The sequence below is a fragment of the Apodemus sylvaticus genome, chromosome 10 (assembly GCF_947179515.1).
Source record: "Apodemus sylvaticus chromosome 10, mApoSyl1.1, whole genome shotgun sequence".
NCBI classification, from domain to species: Eukaryota; Metazoa; Chordata; class Mammalia; order Rodentia; family Muridae; genus Apodemus; species Apodemus sylvaticus.
The window spans coordinates 99,921,288-99,943,831 of record NC_067481.1 but is presented as its reverse complement, the minus strand read 5'-3'; the positions used below and the strand labels follow the sequence as shown (position 1 = coordinate 99,943,831).

The window sequence follows — 22,544 nt, the reverse complement described above, 5'->3', positions numbered from 1 at the left end:
AAACTGTAAGCAAACCTCAATGAAATGCTTTCTTTACCAGAGTTGCCATGGTCACGGTGTCTCTTCGCAGCATGAGAACACTGAAAAAGACAGAGGTTGGTACCAGGAGTGGGGTGTCGAGGTGACAAACCTGACCATACCAATTGTTGGTGGAATGTGGACTTTGAATTAGGAAAGGAGTGGAATGCTTTAAGTGGGGCTTAATGGGCCATGCTAGTAGGAGCATGGAAGACAGTGGTGCTGAGGGTGACTAGAGCTGTGGGGGCCTGGATCAAAACGTTTCAAAGCAGAACAATATTAGCTGGTGGCCTAGAGGCCTTTCTTAAGCTATTTTGATGAAGAAAGGGATTTCTTTCTTCCCTTGTCCAAAAATATATGCCTGAGGCTAAATGGAAGAGTTTGTGGTTAATGGTGTTGTTAGAGGAGATTTCAAGAGAGTGTAGTAAGGTTTGTACCATGTGGTTACTAGTAGTCACTTTTATGTAGATATAGATGAAAAGGAACAAGCTAAGCAAGGAAGACTGCAAAATATGTTCAAAGAGTTAAAAAAAAAAATACAGAAAAGCCTGGTGCTAAATGGAATAAAGGGAGTGGTGGCCAATGGAGTTCTGGCTTTAGAGTCAAAAATACAAGAAAGGAGCTATGGAATCTCCCTCCATAGCCAAGGAAAGCCACTGAGGCCAGACATATATCAGGGTGTCCCTGAATAGAGGTCCAGAGAGTCCTTTGGGTAAAGCTATGAAGGTGAACCCTAGATTGTGTTGAAGACCCCAAAATGTTGGAAATGCCAGAGTCATAGGATAATGGACTAAAGCTCTGAGCTGTAATCAAGCCCCAATTAAATGTTTTCCTTTGTAAGAGTTGCCCTGTCATAATGTCTCTTCACAGCAATAAAACAGTGACTAAAAGATGCCCCCTTTCCTTATTGACTGAGTGATTAGGAGGATACAATCTGGGTCTTGTTTTTCCCTCTGACACATTTGTCTTCTTATCATTGTATTTTCTTCAACAAAAATGTATGGTTCATCTATGGTTCACATCTGCTTTATGCTAAAGCTTATCAAGTACATGATCTAATCATGTCTGCAGATCATTAGACAGCCATGGCTGGTAGCAATTTTCCACTCTAAACATCTAGTTTCAGGGGTAGTTGTTAAACTAAAAGTTTGGATGATAGTAGCTAGCAGGGGTTCAATGCTTCCTGTTTACCCATCATTGGGCCTAAGCCACTTTTATTTTGAAAATAAACCATTAGGTTTTATTAGACTCTTTATCACTGACTCAACAGGTTTTTTTTTAATGCTTTTAACTTTTGAGGCAGGATGATTAAGTTGTTCTGGCTAGCCCTGAGCTCACTGTACATTCTAGGCTGGTCTCAGTTTTGCAGTGGGCCTTCCTTCCTCACTCTCCTAAGTACTGTGATGTCAAGCATGCTTCACCACACCCAGATTTGTGCCTCACCTTCTGTCTTAGGATTTCTACTGTTGCGAAGAGGCACCATGACCACAGCAACTCTTACAAAGGACATTTCACTGGGGCTGGCTTACGGGATCAGAGGTTTAGTCCATTATTGTCATAGAGAAAATCATGGCAGCACACAGGCAGACATGGTGCTGATGAAAGAGCTGAGAGTTCTACATCTTGAATCTCAGGCAGCAGAAGAGACTACCACACTAGGCCTGACATATAAGACCTCAAAGCTGGCCTCTACAGTGACACACACTCCTCTAACAAGGCCACACCTCCTAATAGTGCCACTCCCCTACGAGTCAAGCATCCAAACACAGGAGCCCATGGGGTCATTCCTATTCAAATCACCACACCTTTATTACTTGAATGCTGTTTCTACTGGTTAAGTGCCACTCTGAGAAAGCTTGTGAAGACAACTGTGCCTACCAATGAGCTACTTCCAAATTCATTTAAAACAAACAAACTTGTGGGGCATAGTTGAACATGCCTTTAACCCCAGCACCTGGGAGGCAGAGGCAGGCAGATAGCTGAGTGGGGAGGCAAAGTTTGGATTTTTTTTTTTTTTTTTAGCTTCGGTCATCCTGGCCAGATCAGAAGTGGAAAACTAGGTCAAGAAAAATAAAGGGGCTGGGGATACAGGTCAGTCAGTGAATTGCTTACTGAACAAGCAAGAGGATCTGAGTTCAATCCCTTGAACCTTCATAAAAAGCCAGGCATGATGACATAGGCTTGTAGTCCCAGTACCTGGGAAATGGTAGAGACAGGGGGATCCCTGGGACTCACTGGCCAACCAGCCTTGACTACTTCAAAAATTCCAGGCGAGGGGGGCTCTATCTCAAAATTCAAGGTGAATGGCTGTTACACAATAATACCAGAGATGTGGCACACACACACACACACACACACACCTAAAAGTACATGCACCCACACACACTCACACCAGATATACCCATACACAAAGACAAGGATGGATTCCCTGTCCCAGATGGCAACCAGAAAACCCATATCCAGAACTGGCCTGGCCACGCCCATGAATGACCCTGTGACTGACCCCTGCAGGCCCGCCCGGGCACTTGTCTCCAAAACTTCCTGGGTAAGAGGAAGAGGCGGGAACAAGGTGCTTAAAGGATCTGGGAGGATTCCTTCCACTTCAGGGTGTGACTGTCCACCAGCAGAAAGCCAGTCATGGTGAGAATCAGGCTGCTTCTCCTGCTGCTGGCCCTGCCACCACAGTCCTCCTCACTGCCATGGTCAGACACTGCCCAGGGCACCATGGCTGGCTTGATTCTGACTGCGTTAGAAAAAGCCACCTTGTTCCTGGAGGACAGGCTGCCCACAATCAACCTGGATGGTGCAGTGGGGTTCCAAGTAGTAGAAGGTATGTGACCCTCGCTCCCAGGTGGACCAGTTCCCCCAGGACCTGGGACCCCCACGCCCTCCCATTGGATAAGATGGGAACTCAGAGCTCTTCCTGGGTATGTGGCTCTCAGTCCGCTCTTATCAAACTTTGTAGAATGAGGAAGGACTTAAAGGCAATGTGAGAAAGATCTGGAAATCACAGCCTCAGAAGGAAAAGATTCCTTTGACAGCCCTTCTTGACAGGCTGAGGACACAGTGGATAGAACTCCCTTGTGGGTCTTTAAGAGAAAGTCACTCTCCTAAGGGCGGCTGCAGACAAAACAGGAACCTTCCCCCCAGATGGTGCCCCTACCTGGTTTCCTCCCCTTCTGTCAAAGGCAGCTAAAGATCCTGAGAAAAACAGTCAAGTGTTTGTTAGCTTTGGGAGGCATAAGATCTGTAAGGAGTGGGCTGGAGACTGGCCAAGACACCGGAGACACAATGGCGTGAGTGCACACATGCACTCATGGGGGTTGCAATGAGGAGAAGCCCACTGCACAAGTGACCACGATCCCATGACTGATGTCCACCTGGGCCTGTGCCCTGGGCACTCTCCCATGGAGACTCCCATCCCCTCCAGGCTGAGACTAAGTGAAACAGAGGCATGTAAAGCAATGCCAAATTCCTCTAGAAATTAAGAAGTATAGGCTAGGTGTGGGGACGTCTGCTTGTATTCCCAGTGTTCAGACGGCAGAGGCAGATGGACCATTGTAAATTTGAGGCCAGCCTGGTCTATATAGTGAGTTCCAGGACAGCCAGGACTACATAGAGAGACCCTGCTCCAAAAAAAAAAAAAAATCCAACACAGAAACAAAGAAGGGAGAGGAGGACAAAGAGGAAGAGGAGGGGAAAGACTAAATAATCATCACAACTTCCCTGTAGCTTTTCTGTAAGCATGGCAGAAGCAGTGCCAACCCAGCCCCATATTTGTAAGAACCTATGAAGATATCTTTTTGTTGTTGTTTTTGCTTTTGTTTTTCTGAGACAGGTTTTCTCTGTGTAGGCCTGGCTGTCTGGGAACTCTGTAGACCAGGCTGACCTCAATCTGTCTGCCTCTGCCTCCCAAGAGGTGTGCATTTCCATTGCCCAACAAGATATGTTAAATGGTAGATGGATAAACATGGCCCTAAGAACAAATTCACGCTTCCATATGTCCCTCCCTGCTCATCCCTCACAGACTGCTGTCTGCCAAGTTAAGACAAAAAGCTGGACTTCACATAGTGCTTTCTTTGTGCAACAGAAAATGCTAAGTCTCTACACATTAGCTCATTAAATCCCTAACACTCCCCTGCCCAGGAAGTAATACTTTATGATGATGAAGGAAGAGAAATTAAGTGACTCTTTTTGGCCAGTTGATAAAAAACTCATAGAAAATCCAGATTTGAACCCAAGCTCAGTCTTAGAATAAGTTCTTAGCCTCAACTACAGTCCAGATCAGCTTTATAGAAGCCTCGTTCCCACTCTGGGCCATGAGGAGAAATTTGTGTTTTCCCTGTTTGTGTGCTTGGTCAGATGTCGGAATGAACGCCTCCCAACCTCCCCTTTCAGTGCAACTTCGAGGAGTCCAGGAAAAATGGGCTCACAAGCCCTCGCTGCAGCCACTCAGCTTGCGCGCTGGACAACTGGCCAACACACTGTCCGCTCTCCTCCAAAAATCCATCTTCTACCTCAAGCAGAGCGACCCCACATACCTAAGAGGTAAGAGCGGGGCGGGGCTGTCGCATCAAAGGTAGCATCCTGGGCACTCACCGAAATGCTTAGGTATGAGAACTTCCTGAAGCAAGGCAGGGTCCACACAGCCCACACCAGTCTCCAAGAAGGCACAGGTGAGCCGCTTCCTGGTTTCAATCCAGATTTCCCATCCTAGACCAGACGATCATGTCTGAGGTGGCATGCCTCCACAGAGAGAGTATTGAAAAGGTCTTTGTGACTTTGCACAGAGACCTTTATGCCTACCACTCTGCATCTTGTATCAAAAAAGTCCATCACCTTGCCCCCTGTAAGGATCCCACAGAGACTTCCAACCTGTAAGCCCGACTCACCTGTTCTGGTGAGGATGGGAGCATGCGTGAGTCCAGTGCCTATTGTGTGACACTTTTCCTGGGGAGACATGAATTCTACCCCAGATAGGGGAGCGGTGACAGGGCAAAATAGTGACAATGAACCAGTGAGTTTATCGGGGTTACAGCAATATGGATAAGGGGTTCCTCACAGGAGTGTGGAGGCCTCAAAGACAGCTGTCATTGAAAACCAGCTCTGGATGGCGGCTTTCACAAGCTGGAACTATTACCAGCTAGAGGGCTAGATCACGTTCATTTTCTCCACTAAGAAATGAATCAAAAGGCAGGAAAGCTCTAGAACACAACAGGTAGCAACAGAGAAAACTTCAAACAGCAAAATCAACAGAATAATCGAAAATAGGTGTGCACACAGCAAGGTACAGAAAGGCATGGCCTCCTTGCAAGGAAGGCAGACGGGCTCTCCTGGAGGGCTAGGGGACTTAAACGTCCTTGGTGGGCTGGAATGAGTCTCTTTCTCTTAATTTAGGATTGGTCAATTTAGATGAAGAAAGGGAAGCTGAGAGCCCCCATAGCTTTCTGTAGGCTTAGGTTTTTCAAAACCTACTTTTAATAAGGATTCTTAAATGCTTTCACATCCCTTCTAGGGCCCCACCCATGAGAGGCAGTGGGAAAGGAGAGGTGAATAAGGCTAAGGAGGACATGGACCTGTTTAGACGTAGTTCTTTGGAGCAAATCGATCCGCGTTGTCAGGATACCAGCAGTCCAATTCACACAGATCAGCAGCAGCAGATCTATCCTCTTGCAAACACCATTCATAAATCAGCAATGGCAGGTTAATCCAGAAGAAACCACAAGGCTCTGCCAATTGGCCTGAGTCCAAGGCAGCAGCAAACCGCCAGAACACCACCAGAAACTTTTGTTGTATTTCTATGAAGTCATAACAAACCAACAAACAGACCAACAAAGAATAGTAAAGAGGACCAATACCACCCAACATCCTCAGCAAAGCCCAACGATGACCAGTAAGGAATAGCAAAGTGTACTAATGCCACCCAGTGTCGGCCACTGTCTGTTGGGTTATATTTATATTCTTCTCAAACATCACATGTCCTCTCAAGCATCTGCTCCAGCAAAGCATCACATGCCCTTTTCCAGGCTGCTTCCAGAAAAGCACCACATGTCTATTCTTAGCAAACCATCCTCCCGTGTGTCTGCTTCAGCAAAAACATCCTCTCATTAGGCAGTTTCCAGAAAAATATCACATGGCACAACTAAGTCTCCAAAGAAATAAAAAAAATTTCCACTTCAGCTTTGGGTAAACATATCATGGTCTAGTCTTGAGCATATCTGAGCAGCCTGGGCCAGCCAGACAGGAGGGAAGCCTCACAGGCAGGAGAAAAAGCCACCTGGCCTGGTGTCAGGTCAGGAAGGTGGAAGTTTGTCACCTTGAACATCCATCTGTGTCCCCTTTCCCTGTCTGTCTGCCAGAGCTGTCTTGTTCCTGGTCCTTTAGAACCAATGAACTCTCTGCATGGCCTGTAGTCAGTCAGCTTGACGAGTCACATTCCATTCCAGGTAGTTTGGATGGTTTCAGTCTCTTCCACAGACTCCCTGCACAGACGGAGCTGTGTGGTCATGAACCAACCCTTACCACTGTACCAGCCTCCTCAGAAGCCCCTGACTGGCCACCATAAGAACTACACTGTACACCCCCACCCAGGAATTCCTGGGCCTTTTATCAACAGGGCACACTTCCAGGGGATGCTGTGGATCAAGGCAAAGCCTGTGTGTGTGTGTGTGTGTGTGTGTGTGTGTGTGTGTGTGTGTGTGTATACCACGTGCATGCCTGGTGTCTGGGGACTGTGTATTTAGCCAAATCCTACACCCTGTTAATTAGGGGAAATGTTGTTTTAGAAAAGGGCACCAAGGACTAGAGATGCAGCTTAGTTGTAGAGTGTTTGCCTAATGCATACAAAGTCCTGAGTTCCTGCCCAGCAACATATAAATCAGCCTTGGGGGGTCCATGCCCATAATCCAAGACTGATTTATATCAGCACTTGCTGAGGTAGAGGCAAAATCAGGAGTTCAAGGTTATCCTAAATAGTGAGTTTGGGGGCCAACCTGGGCTACATGAGACCTGACAGAAAAAGGATAACTGGTGTGATTCAAACTTTGTGCTCAATCCAGGGAAGGCTCAGGCAGAGCTGCCACCTGTCGAGGGCTTAGGTCTCAGGGTGTCCTGCTAGTTTTATGTCAACTTAACAAAAGCTACAGTCATTTGGGAGGAGGGACTCAACACTGAGAAGGGCCACCATATGATTTGCCTGTAGGAGAGTGTGTGGTGCTTTCTCTTGATTGGTGTGGGAGGGCCCCTCTCACTGTGGGCCGTGTCACTCCTGGGGAAGTGGCCCTGGTGCTCTAAGAAAGCAGGCTGAGCAATCACTTCTCCACAGCCTCTGCATCAGCTCCTGCCTCCGGTCTCCTGCCCTCTTTGAGTTCCTGCCCTTTCCTGTCTACCCTCACTGATGGGGTGTGACTTGAGAGTTTTAAGCTGACATAAATCCTTTCATCCCCCAGGCTGTCTTGGGCCGGTGTGTTTTCTCACAGCAGTAGAAACTCCAGCTAAGGGAGGAGCACACACTTTCTGGGCTGGGAATAATCAGCAGTGTGGTAGCCCTTTGCCCTGAGCACTCAGTACGCTGTCCACCTCTCCTTCTCTGCAGAGTTCCAGCCAAGCATTCAGCCTGGGTTTTGGAAGTTGCCCCACACCTGGACACGCACCAATGCCTCACTGGTCTACCCCTGGCTGGATCCCGTGGACTCTTTCTCAGAGGAAAGCAGCGATGCATGCCTGGTGCAACTTCTAGGAACTGGGTGTGTCTCCCACCGTCCCAGGACCTGAAAACCCCCACAGCGTCCCCTTGGCCACAACCAGAGCCTTTAGCAAATGCAGGAGCATGTACACAGACACTCAGAAGCTCTCTCCCACCTGCTCCACAGAATCCAGGTCTCACTTTCCCTGGCCCACAGTGTTTGACCTCCTCCCCAAAGTGGCTTTCCCTGAGTCCCTCTGCACACAGGACAAAACCTCAGTCCTTGCCAGTTGTTTTGGGGCCCTACACACCTCCCACCTGGCCTCTGAGGGCACTTTACAGATTCCATGGATCCAAGAAGACAATACTGAACTGTCTTACTTCCTATTTTCTTCTGTAGCTGATGGGCTTGTAGCACGGTCCAGGGCAGTTTAGTGCAGGGGGCACAGCAGGAATAGGGGGCACAATCTTCTCATCCTCCTTCAGGTGAACCACAGAGTGACCTGTGACACCACAGCCACAGGTGACCCACAGAGGGGCTGCACTCTAGATGGTAACCTATATTGTCATATAGGGTATGAGCATGTGTACTGAGTCCAGACCACAGTCCCCGAGTTGCTGGGGTTGAATGGTCCTTTATTTAGGAGACTGATAGGAAAGATATCTGGGGACTCCATGGAGCAAGAGGAAGTCAGGCTGTCCAAGCCCAGAACAGTTCAGCATTGTTTCCTCTGCGCTAGATCAAGACTAGGACACAGGCAGTCATGGTGTCATATACCTGTCGTCCCAGCATTCAAGGAGGCTGAGACTGGATGACCAGGCTACAGAATGAGACCCACGACATCTGTGTTTTATTTGGCAACCCTTATGCTCAGCCCAGAACCCTCTCCCTAACAGTCACGAAGGGAACACCCTGGACAGGGAGTTCTGTCCTCATCAGCCTGAGTTGTCTCCTCCCAGGACAGACAGCAGCCAGCCTTGCAGGCTCTCCAACTTCTGCAGAACCCTTATGACCAAGGCCGGCTGCTCAGGCTACAGCCTCTCCCATCAGCTTCTCTTCTTCCTCTGGGCCAGAATGGTAAGTGCTGTGCAGAGAAAGCTGATTCTCAACTCTGCTTTGTCTCCCACGGCATGCTGTGGTGACCCTGTGTGGCTCCCACTCCCTTCCTCCTCCTCCCACGGCATGCTGTGGTGACCCTGTGTGGCCACACTGCCCAGCAGCACTTGGAGCTGCCTTCTGAGTCCTCAGGGAAGAGGTGACTATTTGCAGAACGCTGCCCAGTGTTTGCTCTCATGCCGAGCGAGCATTACCTAGCCACGTAGCCCACCAAACCAAATGCCTCTAGTCTAAGCCCTACCATTAGTGTCCAACCTATGAATGCAGCACAACACGAAACTGTAATCCTACTTAAAACATTACAAAGCAAGCTTTCTGAGATTTGTAACTCTCTTGTGAAGATGACAGCAGCTCAGAATGTCAAAAGGTCACACAGACTTGCATGGCTTTCCCATTCTGGAAACAGACTTGGAAGGTCAGAAAGGCTAACGAGTGAGCCGCGGTCCCGGCTCCTAGCCGACCAAGCCTAAACATAAGTGACTCCAGTGACCTGCAAAGTGAGTGTGGCTGGGAAAAGAGAGAGCTTCCTCCCAACACAGCCCTGGCAAGACCAGCTCAGAGCTGCAGGCCTTCCTGACTGAGCATGTGTCTCACACACATCTACATGCCTCCTGTTGTCTATCCCCCAGCAAGGGTGCACAGAGGGACTGTTCCTCCAGAGCCAGCACTACATGGACATCTTCTGTGCCAATATGATGGACCTGAACCACAGAGCTGAAGCCATTGGATATGCCTACCCCACCCAAGACCTCTTCATGGAAAACAGTGAGCCTGGCCTTCTGCCATAAGGATAGAGAGCTTTTGACAAAGGGGTTGCACATCACACCTGGGATTGCTAAATGAAGCTAATAAACACAGAGTACAGGGCTAGGGATAGCTTACTCAGTAAGGGGCTTGCTTCACAAACATGGGGACGCGAGTTTGATCCCCAGCGCTCCTGTGCAAAGGCCAGGCTTGGTGACACCTTGTAATGCTAGAGCAGAAGAGGCAGAGACAGGTGAATCCCCTGCACTTGGTCGCCAGCCAGCTTAAGTGAATGGGTAAATCTAAGGTCCCTCCAAGAAACTCTATGTTGAAAAATGGGGTAAGGCAGGCTATATGGCCCAGGGAGTTAAAAAAATGTGCCCACCTTTAAGCCTGTGCATGTGAATCCAGTCCCTGAGATCTGCATGGTGGAAGGAGAGAGGCAGCTCCCACAAGCTGTCCCCTGATCTCTACACACATACCATGGCACACACACAGTAAGAAAATAAATAATGCAATAAAAAACATGATGGGCAGTCCTTTAGGACTGATACCGTAGCTAACCTCTGGCTGCCATATATACCTACACACGCTGCTTATTAGGGGCTTAATGCAACTGCCCATGTGTGTCTATTTGTCTCAGTGACTGTTGTTTGCCCACCGAGGCCATCAAGAACAGGAGAAGCTCTGAATAAACTGATCAGCTGGCACACAGACACCACCCCCATTCACCCACTCCCCAGCCAAGATCTTGGAGATCAATAGAAAAGGAGCCCCGGGGTGGCTTCTTCTTTGCTGGGACGTCCAAACACCCCCAACAAGGCCGACTCCAGCAACTCTGTGACAGCACAGGAGAGGCAGAGCCTGGGGAGCCTCTGTGGCCAAGAGAACCTAGACCTTGGAATCCTAGAGCAGAGGAGGCAGAGACAGACAAGTCCGTTAAGCACAGCACCGCCCCCCCCCCTTGTGTGGTAGCCCTGGGGACACAGGAAGAGGTGGACGCAGGCTGACAGAGGTGCCTTGGTGTCTTTGCAGTCATGTTCTGTGGTACAGCTGGCTTCTCTGACTTCTACAAGCTGCGCTGGCTGGAGGCCATTCTCAGCTGGCAGAACCCCCAGGCAGGATGCTTCGGGAGGTCAGGTGAGTTGTCCGTCTGCCCCAGCTGGGAGCGTTGTTTGGTGGGGGTCCCAGTTTCTGGGTCACTCAAGAAGAGAATGTCCTGGCACTGAGAACTGGTGGTGGTTTAGAACAAGCAAGCACACACAAGGGTGTAGAAGGGCTGGGCATTCTGAGAGCCCGGGTCAGCCAGTGGGAAGCTGTCTGTGGGGAAGCTTGACTCGATGCACTGGCCTTGACAATTTCGTTCCTTCGACATTCCCTGAGCATCAGAGAATGTGCCAGGTGGACGTCATCTAGGTGCCAGAGAAAGTCGGAGCTGTAGAAAACAGGTAGATGCTCCCTCGACACACCAAAAAATGTGGGCATGCCAATTTCTGCAAGAGCCGAGAAAGCAAAGACCACTAGGGAAGGTTCTTCCATTCCCAGAAGCTATCAGGGAAGACCAAGCAGGAGGGGTACACAGCTAATAAGCCAGGGATGAGTCTTCCCAACCTTGTGACATGTGGCTTCAGGTTGTCTTTGGGCTAATCATAACCATAGGTCATTCATTTGCCTTCCTTGGACCGTCCTTCCATGAACCCCTAGCTTGTGCCTGCCAGAGAACAGGTACCCAGGAAGTGCCAGAATTTCTGTCAGAAGCTTGGGGCCCTTAAAGCAGCAACTGCCTTTGAGATAAGGGGAAAGTTAAGACACAGTAATGTGCTAAGGCTTGTAATACAAAAAGATATGGTGATGCCAAGGCTTGGTGAAGCAGCCCTGTCAGCCTAGCCACTGAAGAGACTGATGTTGGAGCATCAGAAGTCCAAGGCCTCACAGCTTTACAGTGCATTTCAGGCTGGCCTGAGCCCCAAAATATCACTTTTAAAATGGTGCAGGGTTTCAAGAAAGCTTAGGCTGTAAAGGCCCTTGCCACCAAATCTGATGACCTAAACTCACATGGTAGAAGAGAACTGATGACAAGTTGTCTTCTGACCTCTACACACACACACACACACATATACACACACACACATACACACACTCGCACCCATGCACACGTACATCATACACAAATGATTAAATGTAATAGTAATTTTATTTTTTATTTTTATGTGTGTGAGTGTTTTCTCTGCATATATTATGTTTGCGTGCCATAGGTATGCAGTGCCCACAGAGGCCAGACGATGTTACAGATGGTGGTGGCACAGTTACAGATGGTGGTGAGCTCCCATGGTGGTGCTAAGGGTCAAACCTGGACCCTCTGTGAGAGCAGGCAGTGCTCTTGACCACTGAGCCATTTCTCCAGCTCTAATAATAATTTTTGGGGGGATTTGGCTTTTTCAAGACAGGGTTTCTCTGTGTAGCCCTGGCTGTCCTGGAACTCACTCTGTAGACCAGGCTGTCCTCGAACTCAGAAATCCGCCTGCCTCTGCCTCCCAGAGTGCTGAGATTACAGGCATGTGCCACCACCGCCTGGTTCTAATAATAATTTTTAAAAGGCCAAAATGGGGAATGCAGGCCCACATGTGTAAGACCCCAGATTCTAACCCAAGTACCACAAGCATAAATAAAATAGGTGAAAGAAGTTTCAAAAACAGAGACTCACATCTATTATAACATCTATTATGATACCAATGCTTGGGGGCTAAAACTGAGACCCTACCTCGAAACAACGGCTTGGCCTGGTGGCACACACCTTTAATCCCTGCACTTGGGAGGCAGAGGTAGATGGATCTCTGTGAGCTCAAAACCAGACTGGTCCACAGAGTAAGTTCCAGGGCAGCCAGGGCTACAGACCCATGTCTCAATAAAACAAAAACAATATTACAATGGTTTCCAGAAGGCAGAGCTCTGGGCCCAACACTTGATTGGATAGGATAGACTCCTGCACTTGTTAGGAGGCCCTCTAGAGGTTCTGATGTAGGGGAGAGTTGACAGGACAAATGTGACCCTGAGGTGGGATCTGCAGCTAGGCACAGCAGAAACCTAGAATATCCGAGTCCCCTGAGGGGCCAGAGAGGAAGAGGCTTATTGACTGAGTGTTAAAGTTTATCTGAGAATCTCACCTTTGGCTCTTCTCCAGATACAAAGGGTGAACCTTCTGACATCCCACATCAGCAGGGCGTTCTGAGAAGAGTGCGAAGGCGGGAAAAACTGTTCGCAGGTAACTAATACCCAGGGGCTTTCTTACCCATCACCCAAACTTGGTGGCGGTTGTTTTCCCCAGTACCCAGGAATAAGACCTTGGGCCTCCTCGCTGAGTGCTCTATGACTGAGCTGTTCCTACCTGTTTGCTCTCAGTGGAAAGAGGCCTGAGCCACTGCTGAGCCCTCTTGCAGAAGCAAGAGCAAAAATCAGCATCTATGAGGAGCTTCTTAGTCCTGTACATAGTACCTGGAAGACTGGCTTGGGGGGAGCTCATTTAGCATTTATGATGGATTGTATTGGACAAAGGGCCAAGTTTGCTCCCAGGACCTCTCCCCACTCCCACCCAACAGATGGCTGTTCTTGCCACAACACAGCCACAGCAGTCGCAGCCCTGGGCGGCTTTCTCTACATCCTGGCAGAATACCACCCAGACGATGGAGACACACATCCAGAATACCACCCAGACAATGGAGACGCACATCCAGAATACCACCCGAACAGTGCAGAGCCCTATCCATCCACACAGTCACCCGCAAGCAACTACCAAGATGGTGCTGCCAGCCCTGATGTCCAGAGGATTGGCAGGCCCCTTAGCATTTCTTAAGTCCTGGAGTCAGGGGTCACGGGCTGAGAAGGCAATTGAGGAAAGTGACCCCATCACCACTTCTGGGTGTTTAAAAGTCTTGAGAGAGCAGGGCCAGGGGAGGCAGGGTTGGAGAGTGGGGTGGCCCAGATGTCAGCACAATATATAAAGCAGTCAATTGGAGCTGAGTCTTTTGTCTTTCGTGTACATGGGATTTAAGGTGCACGTCTGTCTGTGTCAGATCTTGTTGTGTAGTCAAGACTGGGCTCAAGATCCTCCTGCCTCCACTTCCTGAGTGCTAAAAATCACAAGTGTGCTCATTGGGAGTCAACTCCTGTTTTCTCAGGCATAAGGACAATCTTGGTGACTTCACAATCTCTGTTCCGAGTCCCCTATCAACACAAATCCTGAATGGACCAGTGCTCCTACTCAGTTCTCTGCAACTATAACAAAGTAACCAAGTTTGGGTGATTTGTAAGTAAGGGAAGTTGTCTTGGTTAGGGACTCATTGCTGTGAAGAGACACCATGACCAAGGCAACTCTTATAAAGGACAATAACTAACTGGGGGTGGCTTTAGGTTTTGGAGGTTCAGTCCATTTTCAAGGCAGGAAGTTTGGCGGCCTGGAGACAGACACAGAGCTGGGTACAGAGCTGAGAGTTCTGCATCTTGCTCCGAAGCAGGAGACTGTGTGCCACACTGGGCTTGAGCATTGGCGATCTCAAAGCCTGCTGCCACGGTGACACAGCTCTTCCAACAGGGCCACTCCCCACGGGCCAAGCATTCAAATGCATGAGTCTATGAGGGCCGCACACATTCAAACCACCTCAGAGGTTTATTTGGCCTATAAGTCTGGAGTCTGGGGCTGGAAAGATGGCTCAGCAGTTAAGAGCACTGACTGCTCTTCCAGAGGTCCTGAGTTCAAATCCCAGCAACCACATGGTGGCTCACAACCATCCATAATGAGATCTGATGCCCTCTTCTGGAGTGTCTGAAGACAGCTACAGTGTATTTACATATAATAATAAATTTTTTAAAAAAAGAAAAGAAAAGAAAACGCAATCAAAAGTCTGGAGTCTGTAAAGTGCAGGGCCATGGTACTGGCATCGAGTGAGGGCCTGTACGATGCTTCATAGCACAGCAGAAGGGCAAGGACGTGTGAGGCACAGCTGGGGATAAAGGCTGGAGTAAGACAGACGCACACCATGATAACAAATGCACGCCTAACAGGGTGGCATGGCTCCTACAAGGAGGACCCACAACCAGATCTTCTCCTAACACTCACCTCAGCCTTTGTCATTTTGCTTTGCATTTTGTTTTTTAGGTTTTTTGTTTTGTTTTGTTTCTGTTGTTTGTTTTTCCAAAAGCAGCGTCTGGCACTGTGGCCCGTGTCATCCTCAAAAATGTCACAAGTCATTGTCGGTTCCATAGGGGACGTGAAACCAGTCCAGGCTATGAGTCCCTGACTGAAAAATAAAACAGGGGGCTGGTGAAGGAGCTCAGCAGGTAAAAGCACTTGTGGAGGTTCAGTTTCCACGTCACAACTGTCTGTAATTCCAACAGCCTCTTCTGAACCCTGCAGGTACTCCCCCACACAAGTTGTGTAAATACATATGCATTCAGGTGAAACTAATATATATGTATATACATACATACATACAAACATACATACAAACATACATACAGATAGATAGGTAGATAGATAATAACAAATAAATGTCTTTTTCAAATAGAATAAAATAGGGCCAGCGAGAATGTTCACTATTTTCAACTCTGATGGTCTGAGTTTTATTACTGAGACTCAACTCTTCAAGTTGTCCTCTGAGCTCATACATGGGTTGAGCGCGCACGCGTGCACACAGACACACACACACACACACACATAATTTAAACTTTTTAAATAAAAATAAATAAATAAAAAGAATAAAAGATAATTGCAAGGTGAGTTCTAAGGAAAACCTGCAAACTGTAGCAAGCTCACCAGTGCTAACGCCTGTCTGTTCTGACGTCAACACTGCATCTTTCCTAGAGGAGGAAGTGAGGCTGAGAACAGCCTGTGACCATGAGAGGTGACACGTGCTGATTTCTACACCCTGTGCCTAGAACTCTGAAGGTCCTGAGGCCATGGTGTGTGCAGACCCAGCACTGTACAAAGGCAATGCAGACTCCCCAGTGGTTAGCACTGTGGCTCTGACCACAGGCTGCCGTGCTCTGTGTCACTGGACAAAGTCACTGCAACACATAGCTTCTCTGTGACTCAGTTTCCCACTCGGTAACATCAGGGTGATGACAGTACCTATCTCAGTATGACAATCACAGCATGGACATGATATCCTCAGAGTGCCAAACACTGTGCCTGTCACACCAAGCACTAGATTGTCATAAAACGAGGGCAATGTCCCAGAGCATCAGAAGGCACAGCTGGCCTTCCCTGGAGTGTCTCTCTCTCACACACATACTTCTTCCCACTGACGCAGGACTTTATCTAAACGCTTTAGCATTTTAGAAAAGATCTTCTAGAACATTCTTAGGGGCTCAGTACCATCTGTCGGGATGGGGTCACACTGTAAAAACTGCTTGTACCAGGCTTTAGAGTAGAAAACAAGCTCCCGACTCAGTCCAAATCCAGGAGGTGCTTTGCCGTAAGTGGAAAGGCTGTTGATCCCTTATGTGAAGGCCAAGCCACACCACAGCCTGGGAATTAGCAGGCCCCCTGTGCAGTCATCGCACATGATGACACACGCCTGAAATCCCAGCACGTGGGCGGTGGGGGCAGGAGGATCAGGAGTCTTGGGTTATCCTTGGCTACGTGCTAGCTAAGACCAGCCTGTGCTACGTGAGACACTGTCTCAAACTGCCAGAAGGAAACGAGCCATGCAAACCTGACAGCCAACTTCAACCCTCCAACATAAACCGGATGTGGGTGGGGCAAGAAAGTTCACGCCTTTAGTCCCAGCACTTGGGAGGCAGAGGCAGGCCGATCTCTGTGATCCCATTAGCTTGACCTTATCTCAAAAACAACACATGTGAGATCTGACAAGATGACTTATGGGGTAAAGATCCTTGCATAGTGATCTGAACTGGACCCCAGAACCTTCATGGTAGAGAGCCCACCCGTTTCAAACTGTCTTCTGACCTCCACACTTGTGTCTTGGCTTGCACAGAACCCCAATGCCCCTATACACAAATAAATCATTTTAAAAAGCTGGAAGTGTGATGCACATCCATATTTCCAACCCTCCTACCTGGAGATGGGAGGCAGAGATGAGACAGACCCAGCTCCTGAAGGCTGTCCTTTGACCTCTACACATCCAAGAGTGCACACACATATATAAACACATGCTAGATTAAAAAAAAAAAGTTTAAAGAAGAGATATGTCGGGCTGCAGAAATGGCTCAGCGATTAAGAGCACTGACTGCTCTCCCAGAGATCCTTAGTTCAATTCCCAGCAACCACATGGTGGCTCACAACCATCTGTAATGGGATCTGATGCCCTCTTCTGGTGTGTCTGAAGACAGCTACAGTGTACTCACATAAATAAAAATAAATAAATCCTTTTTTAAAAAAGTGATATGTCATTAAGGATTTTTAATAAGTAACCAACCTATTGTTCTTGTGCCCTGCTGAAAACCAGTGGTGGAGGTATGGAATTGATCTTTTAAATCTCTCCTTTCACCTAATCTCCCCCCTACTGTGCCCAGAATACTCTACCACAATCCCTCTTAAGTTGTCAGGCCCAGGAACTGTGCTTGGCATCGAGTGGCAAGTTTGACATGCCTTTGAGGCTGCTGTCTTCTTAGGGAACCAGGAACCAGACCCTAACACCTATTGGCCTTTAAGGATTTCCTTGGCATCACTTCAACAATGCAAAGTTACCAAGACAGGCTCTCAGGTTATGTGAAGTTGGCTTCACATAAACGGATTACAGAAGAATTATGCCCACCCCATCCTTCCTGAATCTGAGCTGGTTTAGTGACTGAGCTGAATCATGGTGTGGTCCCACGGCCTAAGTTACTAACCAGGGCTGGAAGAAGAAAGGGAAGCCTGCTCTGGCAGCTCAATTTTTAGATAGCAGGGAATGCTAGAACCACACTGAGGGCTGGAGATATAGTTTAGTTGATAGGGTCTGAAGTCCTGAGTTCAATCTCCAGCAGCATTTTAACAGCACACACACACGCGAATTAAAAGTAAAACAGTCTGGCAGATAAAAGACAAGCTCAAGGCTCTGAGTTCTAGCCCCTAACCATATATATATATATATATATATATATATATATATATATATATATATATATATATATATATATATATATATATATATATATATATAAAGGCATGGTGGTACAAGCCTTCAGTTCCCAGCCCCTGTAAAGTGGAGGTAGGTGGATCAAGGTTCAAGACCAGCCTGGGCTACATGAAACCTAAAAGGTTAATTCTGGAGTTCACTCGACAGAGCCATACATGATGGGCTGTTCCCTCTGCTTCAAGGATGGCTGTGGTGGAGGCACCACAGTTGTCTAGGTAACTGTGGAAGCTTGGGGTTGCCTTTGCTAGTAACACTAACTCTTCCTGGAGCCCACAAATACAAGGTAGGGCTGATATAACTGTCCCGGCACCGCTGCCTTCATATCCCTACGTCCCCTTCACTGTCTTGCCTTTGACTGGGACTGCAGATGCTGACTGTGCAAGAAGCATTTTATTCAAAGCTGTAACACAGGTGGGCCTGCCCACACCCACTGCAACTGGTGATTCTCTTCCACCCCTTCCTGTGACTTCTCCGCAGCTCACACATCAACCATCATGCCCCAGATTTATCAGCAGGTGCAGACCGAACCCCAGGGCCTAGATGCTATACAAGAGGATGAAGGCTGCAGCAGGGGGAGCTCTGCAGTCCCTGGGCTCGCCCGTGGCCCCCAGGCCCGCACAGCTGAAGGGCAGAATGTGTGCACCCGTGGGAAACTGCTCCTGATAGCAACGGGCAGGTGCCAGACTTTACTCAATCCCCAGAAAGCTCAAAAACAAACAAACAACAAAACCCCCGGATTCTTTCTTTTATGTAGCGTTGGTCTCATCCGGCCTCCAATGTGGCCGTGTTCCTCATGGACACAGGACGACATCTGACAAAGGATGAGACGGGACTGTTTAGTGTAAGGCTTGGTCCTGTTTTCTTGTTATTGTTTTGTTCTTATTTTTGCTTGTTTTTCAAAACAGGGTTTCTCTACGTAGGCATGGACATCCTAGAACTTGCTCTGTAGACCAGGCTGGCCTTGAACTCATAGAGATTCACCGGCCTCTGCCTTCTGAGGGCTGGGGTTAAAAGCGTGCAGTCGACCTGCCCAGTTTGGTCGACTTGGTCTTGGTTTGTTGTCGTCGTCGTCGTAATTTTGCCTGCTTTTCCTGTTTCCACACCAACAGAACCAGATGCTGCCTGGCATCAAGAGAATCTCCTCCTTTCTGTCTCCATGGCTCAGTGCACGCGGGCTGAAGGAGCCCTCGTCTGTGCACTGGGCTCTTCGCCATGTGCCTGCCTTACGTCTGTCCCCCTCAAATCAACTGATCTCGGACACGGGGCTGGGAAGATGGCTCAGAAGCTAAGGTGCTTGATGCATAGGCATAGGGAGGACATTTCAGATCTCTAGGAGCCACAGAAATGCAAGGTAGGTACAGCGGCCCTGTAATTCTAGCCTCCAAAGGCAGACGCAGGATCCCCAGAGCCAGCTAGCTAGTGAGACTAATTAATCATGGTGGATTGGTTGAGAGGCCTTTCCTTAATGAATGAGGTAGAAGAATGATCATTATAATTCCCAATACCAACCTCAGGCCCAGACAGACAGACAGACAGGCAGACATGAATTATTATGTAACATGAATCATTTTTATTATGAGAGTAAACAGCAAATTAATCTGGCAGCTGTATTTCTTTGCCTTTTCTAGTCCCCAATAACCATTCAGACTAAGATTTATTAAATTGCCTTGAGCCAAATACTGGGCAATGATTATTTCCATCCTGCCCCTGCAAGCTGGCCAGGCTTCCCGCCAGACAGATCCCATGTTACCTGCACTTTCCCTCGCTTGTCCCAGCTCTCTTCCAATGCTTCCTCAGCCTCTCTTCATGGCGCCTCCCCTCCTAGAATCGGAAGTCCCGCCCATTCTCTCTAAAGCTCTCTCTAAAGCCTGCTGGCTTTTATTGGCAAGGCCTAGACTGAATGAGGAGCAATGTTTCTACAAACTGGAGACAGCAGCTTCTAAGAATAAATAAAACAAAGCCATATACGGACTGAAAGCAGACAGTGAGATGGAGAAATCAGCATTTGAAATAATACAGGGGTAAACTTTACACGCTGTACAAAAGCAGTTTTGCCAACTGCCCAGATTGAACAGGATAGCACCTCCGGGAAAATCGGACTTTGAAACAGGTAAGAACAAAGACAGAACCTGTCTTATCAGCAGCCTGCTCCTGGAAGCCAGAAGAAAGAACTTTTGGAGTCAGGGAGGATGCTGGTACGCCTGGCTCGCTGGCTGGCTGCCTTTATTTAGCAAAGAACAGAGAGACATGGTCCCGCCACATCAACACAGTGGTGTCAAACCAAATCATTTAACCGCCCTCCCCCAACCCAGAAGAGCAGCCTCTCTGAACAGCATTCACAGGAGTGAGCTATCATCACTCCAGGCCTCAGCGTCATTTGTGAAGAGCCGTTTGCTGGCTCGCAGCTGCATTAGCTTCTGAGAACTAGCACGCCAGCCACACATGCTCTCTCGAGATCTCAGACGGATCTGGGCTCAGTCCGAAGCACACAGTCTGCTGCCTGCCTCTGAATGGCTGCGCCTGTCTTAGACATCACTTAGCCTGCTGCTGCCCCACACCAGGGGCTGCAATGGCTCCATGTAGCCTTGCCTCCCCTGTGTGTATCTGCTTCTTCTCGGTACAGCAGTCTGAGTAGGTTTGCAATCCCCTCAGCTCTAGGATGACTTCATCTGAACTAATTGTTTCTAAGAAACCCAGACATACAAAGAAACCCATTCTGAGGTCTTGCAAAGAACATGAACTTTGGGAAGGACATGCATAACCCAGTACAGGTGGCTGAGCCTAATCACACACAGGCCCCAAGAAGCATGGTGCTGGATTCAAGCTCTTGCACTGCTCACTGTTGACAGAAAGGGCCTTAAACCTATTCAAATCCTTGGCACTTACTAGACTGGCAATGCCCCTGAGGAAGCCAGGCACTGGGCCTGGCATTGGGCACTGCTGTGGGGAAGCTCTAAGAAGAGAAGCCTCTGACAGGCAGTGCTGTGCTTCAAGGTGACACTGGCCAGGAAGGTCCCAGGCTCCGGACTGCCATAACACAGGACGCTTGTGGAAGGGCTTAAGCAAAACCCACGGTGTTTCTCATCCGAAGCCTCGGCACCAAATGAAGAGGGCTTAAAAAGGAGAGAATTGGGGGTTAGGGGAGTGTGGCACGGCGGTGTGGGGAAGGGGGTGCCCAGGCAGGCCCTTGCCTGGGCACCCTCTGCCCCCTGAAGGACCACACAAACACAGGCATGGTATAGAATAGAGTTTATTCAGAGTAGGGGATAGGAGTTTGCCGCGGTGGTGGAAAAGAAATGCCTCCTGGGAATAACAGAACTCTCTGGAAGCTGTGGAAGCTGATTATCTCACCTGGCAATTTACTGTACTCTCTTACTTTCTGGCTATTTAAGATGAGCCCTTAGTTCTCAAGTAGCAGTCTGCCCTGACTTCCTCCTTTTCTCTCTTTACCCGCATTCCTAAGGCCTGGCTGATAATCCGGTCTTTGAAGTCAACTCACTGACCACCAAACCCCCTTTTCAGAATTGCAATGCCTTGCTTCATAGTTGTTTACATAATTACTACCTTCCAATCACATGCAGGTTTTTATGGCTGTGCGTATGTATATGAGGATGGCTCGGGCACTCTGGTACTGAAAGCATTAATTTAGTCTGGAAGTTTTTTGTTTTACAAGGTAAAAGGCTAAATGTTAGATAAGGATTTCTCACAAGAACTTGTTAAGACCCAGGTGGTATAAGAAACTTCAAACTCTTTGAAGGTTTGCTGTAAACTATGAGTGACTCTGTATTCTAATCAGGAAGTTTGATGGCATCTGTAAATTGATCCTCTGAATCTGTTACTTGAGAAACTTTGTTCCTGATTGATGTTGCACTTCCTTGTACCAAATGGCTATGATAATTGTGCCTGCCTCACTGGCTACCTCTTTTGAAATGGTAATACCAGCTCTTCCTGTATAAAAATCCTTGCCTTAGAGCTCCAAAATACATTCAGTTCAAACCGCCTCTGTGTGTGTGTGGTTTGTTCTGTCTGTCATCTCAGCCGGACCTGTGCCTTCCTGGACCAGAGGACCCTGGTTATCCCACAGCAGACCCATGGTCTGTAACAGGAGTTAGAGAGAGAGAGAGAGAGAGAGAGAGAGAGAGAGAGAGAGAGAGAGAGAGAGAGAGAAGTGAATTGGTGGCCAGCCATGACCACGTGGAGAGAGGGAGTGGGGGAGAGCCCAAGGGGCAGAGAGGTGAGAGAATGTGGGAGAGCAGAGAGCAAAAGAGGGAGAGGAGGGGCAAGTAGCCCCTCTTATAGTGGGCCAGATCTCTGGGGTGGGGCATAGACAAAACACCAACAGCTTGACCCCTGGAAACCTGAGTTAGTTATTACAGTCTCTGTGTACGTGGGCACCGTACATGGATATGAGTGGGCACGTAGGCCATGGCGCACATGTGTAAGTTAGACTTTCTACAGTCAATCCTCTTTTTCCTCCGTGGGTTCAGGGTCTCAATCTCATGTCACACAGCGAGTTCATTTATGTGCTGAGCCATCTCGCCAGCCATCCCTATATCCTAGGGGAGAACTAGTTTCTTCTGGCCAAGCAGAAGAAAGAGTGGAGACCTATCATTCTAAGATACCCAAAGCAGGGCCACATTGGGGACCTGGGCCTTTAATCCCATCACTTGGGGATTAGGCAGAAGCAAGAGGCTCTAGACCAGTCTACACACCAGCCTGCCTATAAATCAGAGACCCTGTCTCAAAAACAAAACTAAGCAAAAACAAAGATAAACCAAGCTACCCAAAACACATGAGTCAATCCAGTCAGACAGGTCTGGCAAAGGGCTTGCCCCTCAGGACACAG

At 48.4% G+C, this 22,544-nt stretch overlaps 1 protein-coding gene across 1 annotated transcript; it reads left to right on the top strand.

The window, feature by feature from the left end:
* Positions 1-2,655: 2,655 nt before the first annotated feature.
* Positions 2,656-13,491, top strand: C10H16orf89 (chromosome 10 C16orf89 homolog). Its single transcript, XM_052196487.1, has 8 exons — positions 2,656-2,848; positions 4,417-4,566; positions 7,613-7,763; positions 8,663-8,780; positions 9,449-9,584; positions 10,599-10,703; positions 12,745-12,825; positions 13,160-13,491. Exons 1-8 carry the CDS (start codon positions 2,656-2,658, stop codon positions 13,411-13,413), a joined length of 1,188 nt encoding a protein of 395 aa, XP_052052447.1. The 3' UTR covers positions 13,414-13,491.
* The last annotated feature ends 9,053 nt before the right edge of the window (positions 13,492-22,544 follow it).

Bases quoted from the DNA above. Each gene is read 5' to 3' on its own strand.
- C10H16orf89 (XM_052196487.1), top strand. From the start codon at position 2,656: ATGGTGAGAATCAGGCTGCTTCTCCTGCTGCTGGCCCTGCCACCACAG. The intron at 2,849-4,416 runs GTATGTGACCCT...CTCCCCTTTCAG, and splicing joins GGGGTTCCAAGTAGTAGAAG to TGCAACTTCGAGGAGTCCAG. The intron at 7,764-8,662 runs GTGTGTCTCCCA...GTCTCCTCCCAG, and splicing joins GTGCAACTTCTAGGAACTGG to GACAGACAGCAGCCAGCCTT.